The sequence below is a fragment of the Rhineura floridana genome, chromosome 10 (assembly GCF_030035675.1).
Source record: "Rhineura floridana isolate rRhiFlo1 chromosome 10, rRhiFlo1.hap2, whole genome shotgun sequence".
NCBI classification, from domain to species: domain Eukaryota; kingdom Metazoa; phylum Chordata; class Lepidosauria; order Squamata; family Rhineuridae; genus Rhineura; species Rhineura floridana.
The window spans coordinates 53946292-53959954 of NC_084489.1; the positions used below are offsets into that span (position 1 = coordinate 53946292).

The 13663-nt window shown below is 42.1% G+C and overlaps 1 protein-coding gene across 1 annotated transcript in view; it reads left to right on the forward strand.

The window, feature by feature from the left end:
• Window positions 1–607, forward strand: part of HEPACAM2 (HEPACAM family member 2) — a 45641-nt gene extending 45034 nt beyond the window's left edge. The window contains 1 exon segment of the mRNA XM_061586631.1: window positions 494–607. Coding sequence (XP_061442615.1) covers window positions 494–607 — 114 coding nt within the window.
• Window positions 608–13663: the final 13056 nt, after the last annotated feature.

Genomic DNA, 13663 nt, shown 5'->3' on the forward strand with positions numbered 1-13663 from the left:
CCCAAAACGAATATTAGATCAGGGACTAAGCTAGACATGATGCATGAGATCCATTAACAGAATCCCCAGCTTAAAAAAAAAAAGCGCATAGCTGTTGGGTATCTTGGGCAAAACCTGTGGACCATGGATCTCCTACACTGTGTCTAGTTTGGCTACCAAAAAAAAAGTTGCAGTTTCCACTATGAACAAATAGATCTTTTTAAAATGTATTTTTAAACTTTTATTTTGTACATTTATATCCAACTCTTCTTCCTGTGAGTTTAAGGTGCCCTCTATGCCACAACATTTTATCTCACAACCACCCTGAGAGGCAGCTTAGGCTAGATAATGGCGATTAGCCCAAGGTCACCCAGTAATCTTCATGGTTGAGTGGGGATTTGAACTTGGCTCTCCCCAGTCCTAATCTGACACTACACCTCACAGGCTCTGTTTTAGTTTTCTGTTCTAATTTTGCCTATCTTGCTCAGTTAAAATGATTATTTCCTCCACTCAGGTGTCAAGTCGGTCTGTTTCTGGCTCTGACATGGTGCATGGCCAGGATTTTAATGGTACAGTTTATGAAGTTATTCGGCACATCCCTGAACAACATCAAGAATATCAAGAGTAAGTCACACAAGCCTATTTTGTCAACCAGGTTGCACAATCTGATTGCCCAGTCACAGTTGATGACAAGGAATCTCCCTATGGATAACCCACATTTCCTAAGCGAGAGATATCCTCCATACCACCAAGTTCTGCATGTTTTAGAAAACTCAGAGAAGGAAGACAAGGTCAGCCAAGACAAGGGTAACAGACTTTGTGGCATGCACAGAGGGCTAGTAGTCTCAAATTTGCCACAGACCCCTGTAAATAAAATGATGTGCAGAGAACCTTGCATGGTGCAGGCCCATATTAACCTGGGTAGACATGCCCATTCTGAGGCAGTTATTCAGTAGCTGACATTTTCCAAGATGGCTGAGATGCAAAAGGGGATATGCAACAACAACTCAAGAATGCTCCCACCAAAATGACCTTTGTGCTTGCCCTCGTTGTTGAATTATTGATTTGCATCTCAGCCACGTTGGAAAATGGCAGCTGTATAATAAATGTCACAGAAAGGACATGTCTACTCAACTGTGTGCCTACAGGGATCTGAAACAGATCCAAAGGTCAAGGGTCTCTGCACATCTGTTTTCTTACCTATGTCTATGGCAGATTATTTGTTTTATTCCTGTATTGCTGCTAGTATATTTTATAAACAATAGCTGCTGCTGATGGCGGCTCAGTCTCTCATGTTCTTCCAGATTAACAGCAGAACCCTAGGTGTGTCTACTTGGAAGTACATCTCACTAATTTCAATGGGACACGCTCACTAGTAAGTCAGTGTGTTAAGGACACTCAGCACTTGCAAGTAGTTAGACTTTCTCTGGATGAGAATTTCCTTCGCTGCTTCCAGCATGAAGCAACTAAAGGACACACACCCTTTCCCCTGATTTTCTGAGGACTCGGGGAAGAGGAAAAGTAACCCTTGCACTTCATGCTGTGCTTTGGAAGCCCTCAGAAATGGTGAAAGAGATTCTCTCCAGGTCTGAGCAACTCTCAGCCCATCACAACTTGAAAAGATCATCTGTTTCCTCCCCAGGCAGTCTAGAAGGGTAGGGCTATCAACTCCCCTCATGCTGGACTGAGACACGTGGACATGGCAAGAATAATAATTTTTAGTAGAAATTGTAGGAGTGAGCAAGTTTTTCAGCATTCACAGGAGAAATGTATCATGAGCTGAAGGGCCAATATTGTGGCTATTTTTTTTTAAAAAAGGGAGAGGCTAGTGGCAAAGCACATGCTTTGCATACAGAAGGTCGCGGCTTCAATTGCCAGCATTTCCAGGGAGCGCTGGGAAAGACTCCTTATTGCAATCCTTATCATTTAAAAAATATAAGTTTCTAGGTGGTCTGGTTCAAAAGATATAAATCAAAATGTCATCTGCTGCCACCCGCACAACTTATGTTAATACCGGCTGCTCTAATCCCTGCGCTTTCAGGTTTTTAGCCAATAAGTGAAGTCAGGGTTATGATTGACAAGATTCGTTGACCCCAGGCAGTACCTAAACCCACAGTTTCCTTTTCCTGCTTGTCTCACATTAGGAATTCAGTAAATATATAGCTTTCAGCAGCTTAAAGAGTAGTTTCTCTGTACAGGATTGGGACTTGCTTCTGAGTAAACATGCATAGGATTGCAGTACAACAGAAGATCACAGCAGGATCTTGATAGGCATAAAAGTGTACATGCAGGGGTTTTTTAATTACTTGCAAAAATGGCATACTATATATTTTATTCAAATAATTTTTGAACAGACATTTTAAAAAGTGTACATGCCGCAGTGTTATACTTTTCTAATTAAGGAGTCAAACAAGTTTAAATTTTACAGGACTGTTAAAGAGGGCAGTTTCTATGTCTTATTCATAACCTGTTTTGAAAACCTTCCCAATATGAAGCTTTTCTGGGAGTAAAGCTGCAATGCTAATTCTGTGTACCTGGGAGGTAACCCCGCTGAATTCAGCAGGGCTTACTTTTGAGTAGACAGGATTAGGATTGTGGTGAGAATCAGTGGGACTTTTGAGTGAACATAGAAAAGGATTGTGTCATAAATCTTTCTCTTACCCTTTGATCCTTTTTTTTTAAGGAGATAGGCAGGGCTTACTTAGGTGTCGCTGCTTTTATCTAGCAGGAAACTAATATTGATTTTTTTAAAAAAAATGTTCTGCAATGGCCAACTGGTTTGACAATAAACTATTATATGGCGTGTATATATTTTTACATCTCCAGTGTTTGTGTATATGGAATATTTCCAACAACACTGTGAGGTAGGGTTGGAAACCAAAGCAGCTCACAACAAGAAATAAAGCCATTTAAAATCCAATCTCCTTAAAAAAAAAAGTATAAAACAGTTGCAAAACAGCTTAACATGGCATAATTCTGAATTTTGGATTGGGTGAGTGAAGTTCCTTATCACTGAATTGCAGTCCTGTGCATGCTTCCCTGTCTGAGTAAGCCCCATTGAATACATTAATAAATAATAATAAATTTTATTTCTAAGTCGCCTATCTGGCCATATGAAACAGCCACTCTAGACGACGTACAAAAGAATAAAATAACATATAAATACAAATGAACAGCAACTCTACATAATCAAAACCCACCCACATCTTTACAGAATAAAACGAGATTACCCAAAAGTCCCATAGGCCTGCCGAAACAGCCAGGTTTTCAATTCTTGGCGGAAACCTGCCAGGGAGGAGGCATGGCGGATGTCATAGGGCAGAGAATTCCAGAGGGTGGGGGCCACAATCGAAAATGCCCTCTCTCTGGTCTGCACCAGCCTAGCTGTTTTAACTGGCGGGACCAAGAGAAGGTCTTGTGAGGCTGATCTCGTCAGGCGGCATATTTGATGATGCTGGAGGCGCTCCTTTAGATAAACTGGACCGAAACCATGTAGGGCTTTAAAGGTTAATACCAATACCTTGAATTGGGCCCGGTAAACAACTGGTAACCAGTGCAGATCTTCCAGCACTGGAGTGATATGATCACGGTGGCAGCTGTTCTTAATCAAACGTGCCGCCGCATTCTGAACCAGCTGTAGTTTCTGGACCGTCTTCAAGGGTAACCCAACGTAGAGCGCATTACAGTAGTCTAAGCGAGAGGAGACCAGGGCATGTACCACCCGTGGGAGCAGATGGACAGGAAGGTAGGGTCACAGCCTCTGTATTAGATGTAATTGATGCCAAGCTGCCCAGCTTGCTGCCAAAACCTGAGCCTCTATGGACAGCTGGGAGTCAAGAATGACCCCGTGGCTGCGAACCTGGTCCTTCAGGGGCAATCTTACCCCATTCAACACCAGGTCAATATCTCCCAACCTTCTCTTGTCTCCCACAAGCAGTACCTCGGTCTTGTTGGGGTTCAGTTTCAGCCTATTGCCTCCCATCCATTCACTTATGGACTCCAGGCACTTGGAAATGGTATCCACAGCCAACTCTGGTGAGGACTTAAATGAGAGATAGAGCTGAGTGTCATCCACATATTGGTGGCACTGCAACCCAAATCTCCTGATGTTGGCCCCCAGCGGCTTTACATAGATGTTAAATAGAATGGGAGAGAGGATAGAACCCTGTGGCACACCACAATTGAGAGGCCAAGGGTCTGAAACCTCATCTCCCAATGCCACCCATTGGTGCCTGTCCGAGAGATAGGAACGGAACCACCGTAAAACAGTGCCCCCTATTCCCATCCCCTCCAGGCGATCCAAGAGGATACCGTGGTCAAAGGTATCGAAAGCCGCTGAGAGATCCAGGAGGATGAGGAATGCATGTTCTCCCCTATCCAACGCCCTCCTCAAATCATCCACCAGAGCGACCAAGGCTGTTTCAGTTCCATGTCCAGTCCTGAAGCCCGATTGGAATGGATCTAAATAATCTGCTTCATCCAAGTGTGTCTGTAACTGTGTGGCCACCACTCGCTCAATCACCTTGCCCAAAAATGGTAGATTAGAGACTGGGCAAAAGTTGTTCAACTCTTGGGGATCCAAGGAGGACTTTTTCAGAATGGGCTTTATTACCGCCTCCTTAAGGGCTAATGCCATTGCACCCTCTTCCAAGGAAGCATTTACCACTGCCTTGATCCCTTCGCTCAGTCCTTCTTCTGAATTGCTTCTGAATAAACATGCATAGGGCTGCACTATAAATATCTTTATAGGTTGTGTAAATAATAAACATCTTTGACATTCATGCTTATATAAATATTTCTTCATAATTTATCTTGATATGTATCTGATCTTACACTATGGTTGTACATTAGTATTTACAAATTATTATTTACATTTTGTGTGCCCTTCTTCCTTGGTGTGGTCATGGTCACCCTCTGTTGTTTTCACCCTGAGAGGCAGATTAGACTGAAAGATGGTGTGTAGCCCATAGTCACCCAGTAAACTTTGTAGCTTATTTCCATTTTAAAATTTAATTAAAATAATTTATATGCAGTCAAAGTTTATGAAGTAATGCAAATCCACATTATACATTTAAAGCACATCCAGCTCACATTTAAAGTACATTACTTCCCCTAAACAATTCTGGGAAGTGTAGTTTCCCCTCACAGTTATAGTTCTCACCAACCTTAACAAACTACAGTTCCCATGATTCTGTGGTGGGATTCATGTGCTTCAAATGTATGTTGAATGTGCTTTAAATGCATGGTGTGGATCTGCCCTAGTATGCTGTGCATTCATTAGTGAATTGAAAGGAACAATTTTAAAATATACTTTTTAAAACAGGGCTGTAGCTCAGTGGTAGGGCACATGCTTTGCATGCAAAGGTCCAAAATTCAATCTCTGGAAGAGACTATTGCCTGGAATCTGGAGAGCCAATGCTAGTCCATGTCATCAGTACTGAGCTAGATGGTACCAAATGGCCTGACATGGTATAAAAGAGGAAAGAGACCCAGGGGCTACAGTGACTTCGAAATGTATTTATGTATGTTATTTACAACATTTATATACCACTTTATTGTAAAAAAACCAACAACCTCAAAGCAGTTTATAGAAGGAATTAAAACAATAAAATTATTGGCAAAAACAGTTAGACAGGTATTTAAAAACATTTAAAATAATAAAACCAACAATGAGTTAAAAACAGATAAAAAACACAATAGCTTCTACATGCCTGGGTAGGTTTGCCTAAAACAATGTTTTTAGCAGGTGCCAAAATGAGTACAATGAAGGTGCCTGCCTAATATAAATAGGCAGGGAGTTCCCTAGCGTAGGTACTGCCACACTAAAGAATTGATTTCTTACAAGAGCAGAACAAGTACTATGTGGAACCCATAATATGGAAAGCACACCTTGAACTTGGCTTGGTAGCAAATCAGTAACCAGTGCAGATTTTAGAGCAGAGGTACAGTATTATGTGCTGGTAGGGTCTCACTCATGTCAGCAATCGTGCTGCAGTATTCTGCACTAACTACAGTCCCCAGGTCAGGTTGTGCTGCATGGGGATTACTGTGACCTTGGCTGACTGGATGCCAGGTTTTTTTTGTAGTTTTGGTTAGGAACCCTGACTGGTTGTGAGATGCTGAGTTTTCTGTCTTACTCATAGGAATCTTGTGGTTGGTATGTATTGCATTTAGGAAATCATCACTGTTTTTTGTTTTTCTATTTGCATTTCATTTACCTCTGACCTTACTCCCTTACATCCATAGAAGCAACATCAGTAGTTCCATGTGGTCAGCTCAACCCCCTTAAACTCACTGATCATACACCTTGTTATTTTCATGAAGGTTTTTTTTCTTGCCCAATAGTGGTAAAAGAGAATTCACATACTGGGAAGTGTGGCTTCAATTGCTACTGTTCCCAAGCTGCTGTCTGTGAAGGCAGACCAAACCTTGGGTATTTTCTCTCTGTCAATTATTGCTCAGTGGAACTGGGTTGGCTGTCAAAGTGAGTATATTGCAGCCAACAGAGTAGGCAGGAAGAGTAGTGAATCTTTGTTTGGAGCAGCCAGGTTAAAAGGCAGGCAGGGCTTTCCAGGCAGGGGGTTGCCAACCCTGCTTTGATATGGATATTGTTGCAGACGATCCCTAGTTAAGCCTTACCAAAAGCACAATCCTAACCATATCTACTCAGAAGGAAGTCCTGTTGAGTTCTGTGGGGCTTAGTCCCTCCGTGGCGCAGAGTGGTAAGCGGCGGTAACGCAGCTGAAGCTCTGCTCATGGCTGGAGTTCAATTCCAACAAAAGGAGGAAGTTGAATCTCTGGTAAAAGGGGTCGAGGTCCACTCAGCCTTCCATCCATCTGTGGTCGGTAAAATGAGTACCTGGCATGTGCTAGGGGGTAAAGAAAGGCCGGGGACGGAAATGGCAATTCCCACCCCATATATATGGTCTGCCTAGTAAACGTCGCAAGATGTCACCCTAAGAGTCTGAAACGACTTGCACTACAAGTGCAAGGACACCTTTTGCCTTGAGTCCCTTAGTAAGTCTGTTTAGAACTGCAGTTTTCAGGGGTATCCATCTTTATTCCTGAGTGCTCCCATCTAACACCTCCACAACACTAGGCTCCCTTCTTCCTACAGTGGCCTTGTGGCGGCTGGCCTGGCCTGAGGGCACTTAAATCTTTCTTGCCAGAAGCAAGTAGGCTAGATTAAATGTTCCTTACCCAGGTTCTCTAAGCAGGTGAGAAGGAATGGTCCTGTCACTTCAGCTGGACCTGGAAACACCCTCATTTAGATTTCTATCTTAATTTGCAATCAGATATTTTTTTTTGTTTTAAGTGGTATGCTCCAAACAACTGTGGGTTGATGCTTAATGTATCATGCTTAATGACATCACTAGGGCACACCCCTAAGACATCATAGGGCACACCCCTATGACATCACTAGTGCCCAAATGTCAGGGTTTGTGATGCTTCTGACCTGGCAACCCTACCTCAGGCAGCAGAATGTCTTGGGGGGGGGCATGTTCAAGAGAGCTTCCTAATTGACACAATTTCAGCAGTATTTACACATGCATAACAGATATCAAATCACTTCATTGTTTTTTGCTATGTCAAAGGGCCCCTCTGGAATTTGTTCCTGTGTTTAGGAAAGAAAGTTTAAAATCACTACAGCCACTTTTCTGGATCAGAGATTGTGACTAAATATCTGATTTTTTTTCCCTCTAGAAGTACATGAAAAGAAAATGAAAGTGTTGTGATGAAATCTGTTTTTGAAGATAGAAGCAGCAGCAGTAGCCGCCACTACCAGCAGCAGAAAGCCTCAAGCTGTCACTTATAATGCAAATGCCATCTCAAGTTTTAATAAGCAAAACCTTTTTCTCACTGCTACGTTTCTACAGGTTTGTATTGAGCTTGATTAAATTGTATATATATATTTATACAGCTGCTGATTTTAAGTTGGACTTGTAAAAGTTACAAATCCAACAAGCAGAGCCAAGTTAAAGTGTTGGATGATGCTCCTTTATTTTATCCTAAAATCTGGGGTTACTGCATCTGTGTCTAATAAGAGATTTTCAATGCTTCAAAAAAAAAGAACATAGATGAGTGTGCATTAGGATTTTACATCAGTATGTACTGTTAAAAAGGAGAAATAGCTATATGTTAGCATGATAATTGTGATATGTGTTTGTTAGCAAATACCTGCTTTTTATGAGGTTGGCAAAAAAATTTAAGTGGAACATTGCAACTGAAACAATGTATAAAGCAATTCACTGTGGCTGCCGTATTTCAATATTGTAAGTATGTATGAAAGTACAGTAGGGCCCTGCTTACCGGTGCTTCGCTTTCCAGCGTTCCGCTAACGCAGTGGCTTTCAATTCCCCACTTTAAAGCCAGTTTTGCGCTTTTGCAGCATTTTGCGGCATTTTCACGCGACGCACCCATTATTCTCAATGGGTTCCGCTTTACGGCGATTTCCACTTTATGGCGGCAGTCCAGAACGGAACCTGCCGTATAAGCAGGGCCCACCTGTATGTATGTATACGTACACAGAGCTTGGAAAAGTTACTTTTTTAAACTACAACTCCCATCAGCCCCAACCAGCATGGCCACTGGATTGGGCTGGTGGGAGTTGTAGTTTAAAAAATTAACTTTTCCAAGCTCTGCGTATGCCAATGTATGCAGTGATGGTTCTTGCCTCCTAAAAGTGAGGGTACAACAAATTTGCTCCATCCTAAGCTGTTCCCACCATATCTTCCCTCAATTCTACTCACCAAAGCTTCTCCTACTCAACCCAATGATCATCCTGGAAGCCCTACCTATTAGCAATGATTGCATATAGAAATATCCATCTGAATGCCAAGTGTGTTTGTGGGGGGCAAACAACAGGGAAACATTGTTGCTACTATGCCCTTTGTGTGATCTTCCCAGAGACACTTGGCTAGCCATTGCTGGAAACAGAACTCTGGGCTAGAGGGAGACGAGTGACTTGCCCAGGGCTACAAACAGGGCCAAAAGCACACATGTCATGATTCATGCAATTACTAATTAGTACTTGTGCAACTTTTTATAAAGCAAATAACAGCCATAGGACCCCCAGATCTGAACTCTGCCATGGAAGGAGGGGGGCTTTAACCCTTTCCTTCACCACATTTCTGAACTGGATCAAAGGAAACACTTGGCTGCTATTTACTTTTTTTACATCGGTTTTGGTCTCAGGTGCAGTGCAGAGATAGGGTCTGAGTTCAAAATCCCAAATCAATTCTCCTTTGATTCATCCTTGGGAGATCTGGATGGGATTGGAATTTTGGGGGTAAGTTGATTTCCTACCTAGATCCCACAAATTTATTCCACTTCATTTACTTCAGAATCTGCCCAGAACCCCCTTAAAAACCCTCTCTAATCAATCCAATAAATTTACTAAACACTAATTCCTCCCAAATAATAATAATAATAATAATAATAATAATAAAACACCAGTTATCTCTGAACCTCTGCCCAACCAATGTGACATGATGTCTGCTTCCGGCTTTTAGTTTAAAGAAGCAGAACTCCAACAAAGAGGTGGGACTCCAGGCATCCATGTGGTACTCAATGCACTTCAATAAGGAGTAGGAAAAGGTAAATCCTGTGAACATTTCTTCATGTTTTACCCTGTGCTGGTGATCTGGTTCCAGAGCCTTGGAGCCCCAGTTTCATAGTGTCATACTATGGCCCTACAAAACACAGCAAGAATCATGGATATAATTTTAACTTACAGTGTGATCCATTATTGCCAGGATCTCCAGTGTAGTGCCTGTGGGTGACAGTGCACCCACCAATATCCACTTTTGTACCTGCACAAGATCACCAATAAATACTTTTTTTGTCTTTTAGCTATGACAACCATTTTGCATTATGCCTCACATACCATTTCAGCCATTCTGTGTTATCCCCACAGCTGCCATTTTCTGGCTGGCACCCACAACACCTTCTCAAAATCCCAAATGTGCTCATTGGCCTAAAAAGGTTAGTGAACCCAGAGTTATTGTGTCTTTCAATGTATACCAAATATAGATTATTTTACAGAGACAAAAAAAAATATGCCCCTAAATGGTAGCCACTTCAAGAACAGTATACACTGCATAGCTACTGGAGACAAATGAATATTCAAATATTAAGGACCAATTAAATATAGGTCTGGTTTGGATGTAATGCTAAACCATGTCATCTTCTGCTATAGCCATAAGGAGGGGTTTGGAAGGTTTTGCTTCCGTTTTCAATTAACCTTACTTTGTCATGTCATCCAAACCTGATCAGGGTGTGATTAATCTGAACAACGGTAGTTGTGAGAAACAAGCCAACTTCACAGTTTATGAAGTTGACTTTTTACTATGGTAGCAGAAATTTCTTACCTGCAGCCACACTATAGAGTACACACACCTGGAAGAGACATCCAAATGCAGCCAAAGCGCGGGACTATATCTTCATGAAGGGGAAAAAACCCAACCCCAAGCTAACTATATTTGTGTGAATGAAATATGACAGAACTTGAATGGATTTTGCTGAAAACCTTATTAATTTGCAAGGACAATCAGTTATATTCTGATGTACAATACTGCTGTAACAAGTTATGAATTCAAATGCAACAAATTTAGTATGTTATGATACATTTGTGTAATAAATTTGATGAGATTTTGAACTTTAAAAAGTGATTCTTTTACTCTGTTGTTTGGAACCACACATAACAACTATTGGTACATAGGATGCATCCAGACTATTTTGTGGGAGAAATTCAAGGACACAGCAGAAATTTAGGTTTCTAAATTAGACCCACTGGTCTATCTAGCTCAGTATTATCTGCACTGACATCAGCTTTCCAGGGTTTCAGGCAGGAGTCTCTTCCACCCCTAACTGGAGATGGTCGGGATTGAACCTGGGACCTTCTGCATACAAGGCTGATGCTCTACAACTGAGCTACAGCCCTTCCCCAAAGGAAAAGCCTAGGTGGTCTAGTACCAAGTACCGGCCTCCAAGAGGTCTGTATCTTTAAAGGTTGTGTAGGGGGAAGGGAGAATTCCACCTTGTGGTTTTTCCCATTACATTGTTGCAAGAACACCTGCACTTGGCTGACTTTCTCTTCTTCTAATGATACAGGATCAGTCTCAAGCCCTGAACCTGGCAACCCTAATGTGGACTCATATAACACCTATTTTGCAGGATCTATCCTGGCTCCCTGTTGGTTAGTAGGCCCAATATAAGGTGTTAATGCCAACATATAAAGCCGCAAATATTTGGGGACCCAAGTACTTGACAGAACACCTCTCCTCATATGAGCCAATCTGGCCTCTGATATTGGCAAATATTTGCAGATATATCAGTTTCTGTTTCAAGAAAAAAAACATTCATCATACTGCTTTCTTTAACTTGGTCCCTAAACATTTCCCTCCAAGCCCCCCTCACGTTATATGCTTAAATTGTGATAGGCTGGGATGGGATTAGTAGTTAACCCAATCAATGATTATCAATCAAGCCTCTGATTGGTTAAGCATCTAATCTTGGATTTTATCACCACAGGAAGTCAGGAAGGGCAAGCCCTACCATCAAGCAAAGTGAGCAGCCACCTCAGGTTGCAGATGGTGGAGGGTGACAGCCCCCTGGCCATTCATTCCAAGCTGCCACCACCACTTCTCTTGAAAATGGCTGTTACCATTTTCCCAAGCTAACACTCCAGTGGTGGCAGTGCTTGGTTGTGGCTGGCCTGAAGTGGCTGATTGGCTGGCTTGCCTAGTTGCTTTTCCAAACACATCAAAAAAAAAGTGCTGTTAGGAAAGGTCCTGCCCAAAGAAGCACACAAAAAGGCAGACAGCCCAGGTGTCCTGCCTGAAGTCCTGGGATTCAGACTCAGTTGTGACTCAGTTGTGACTGATTGGCTGGCTTGCCTAGTTGCTTTTCCAAACACATCAAAAAAAAAGTGCTGTTAGGAAAGGTCCTGCCCAAAGAAGCACACAAAAAGGCAGACAGCCCAGGTGTCCTGCCTGAAGTCCTGGGATTCAGACTCAGTTGTGACTTTTTCTCTTTTTATTAAAGTAATAGATTCATCAAAAGTAGTGAGCTTCATTCACCTAACTACTCTTTCTAGAAACGTAGTTACTCTCTAACTGACTAAGCATGACTCGGCTGCTCTAAGATGTTAACACAGCAACCGGGTTCCTCCCAAGTCAGCTTAAGTAGGCTTTGATCTCGCACACAAACGAAGGCTCTGCCTCAGTTCTGTCTGTTGAACTTCCCGCCTGGTACGCCTGTGAGAGCAGGGCAAAGGTGGTTTGATCTCGACTTCCCCCTCAGACAGAGAGGAGCTGCTAACAGTCAATTTGGGTTTGGGAAGCTGGGCAGCGCTTGGCTGGGAAACGTCTGGCATGCTAGGCTGAGCCTCAGGCAAGGATAGAAGGTTCATGTGCAATTGGAGAATGTCTGACAAGCCAGGTGGAGTTTTCTCTGAGAGTTCAGGAGGGGGCTGAACTGTCAAGGATGGGGGCTGGGGTGCCCTGTGAGTCCACCCCGCTGCCAACCTCCTCTTCTGATTCCCAATCCAAGCCTTCATCATCTGTGTCTCCTGTGTCTACCCCCTCCCTGCCTGCATGGCTTACGATACCAGGCTGTACACTGCAATAGGTATTGTGCTGCTCTGCTCATATGCTGGTGCAACAGCTGCTGCACTACTGCATTTGGCCTGGCAGCAAGCAGGCACCCAGTGAAATGGTGAGCAGGTAGCAGTGATGTATGGTAGGATAGAGTGGTCTGTGCCATATGGCCTGGCCTCCACCCCTAAGCTTGTCTGCTGCTCTTGGGCGAAGACAGTAGAGGACACTATTCTGTCACCAGTGCCAAAGTAAAATTGAACAGCCAGTTCAATAAGAATGAGGATGAATGTGATTCAGTTTGCATTTAAAGGCAACATGCCAAAAGATTATGCAAACTGAAACAGTCGTCCTTCAAAATTCACACTTCTCTGAATTTTGTAATACAGTTCTCCAGACAAGGAATGTGCACAAAAATGCATATACAAGGGGAAACTGTGCATAAAAATGCATATATTTTTGAAAATATAAATAATGAGTATATTAGGCAAAATTGCATACAGATGTATTGCATACAGGAGAAATTTGCACTAAAATACTGCTGAATTTTCATGAGGCCTTTTTTTAAAAAAAGAATTCACAAACTGATGTAGAAATGTTGAGAACTGAATTTAAGACTGGGAAAATTAGAAACTGAAATTAACAGATTCATCCATTCCTAGTAATTAAAATAAATCTTAACATCTATCTGAAACGAAAGACTTCTTACATATATGTGATATCTTGAAAATGATCCCTCACTGTGAATTAATATTCCATGGCAGCATGGTATAAAAATGTGGGTAAACTTTGGCAATGAAAAATTCACAGGTGTGGATGCCTAGCATTCAATTCTTTTCAGTCACCCACACACATATATAAAAGACAAATACACACAGGACATATGTATATCTGGAGCAGTATCCTTAGCTTTTAAAGATCCATGAGTATAATTATCTGGTAGTTATGTGCTGCTTTCAGTTAGCATTATGTATTACTCATTTTGAAATAACAATGGGTGGGGAAATGGAAAAAAAGCCAACTTGTTCTGTTGCAGCCTTCAGGTCATGTGACAGGAGCTGGCAAAAAAAATATAACTACTTCTTAGC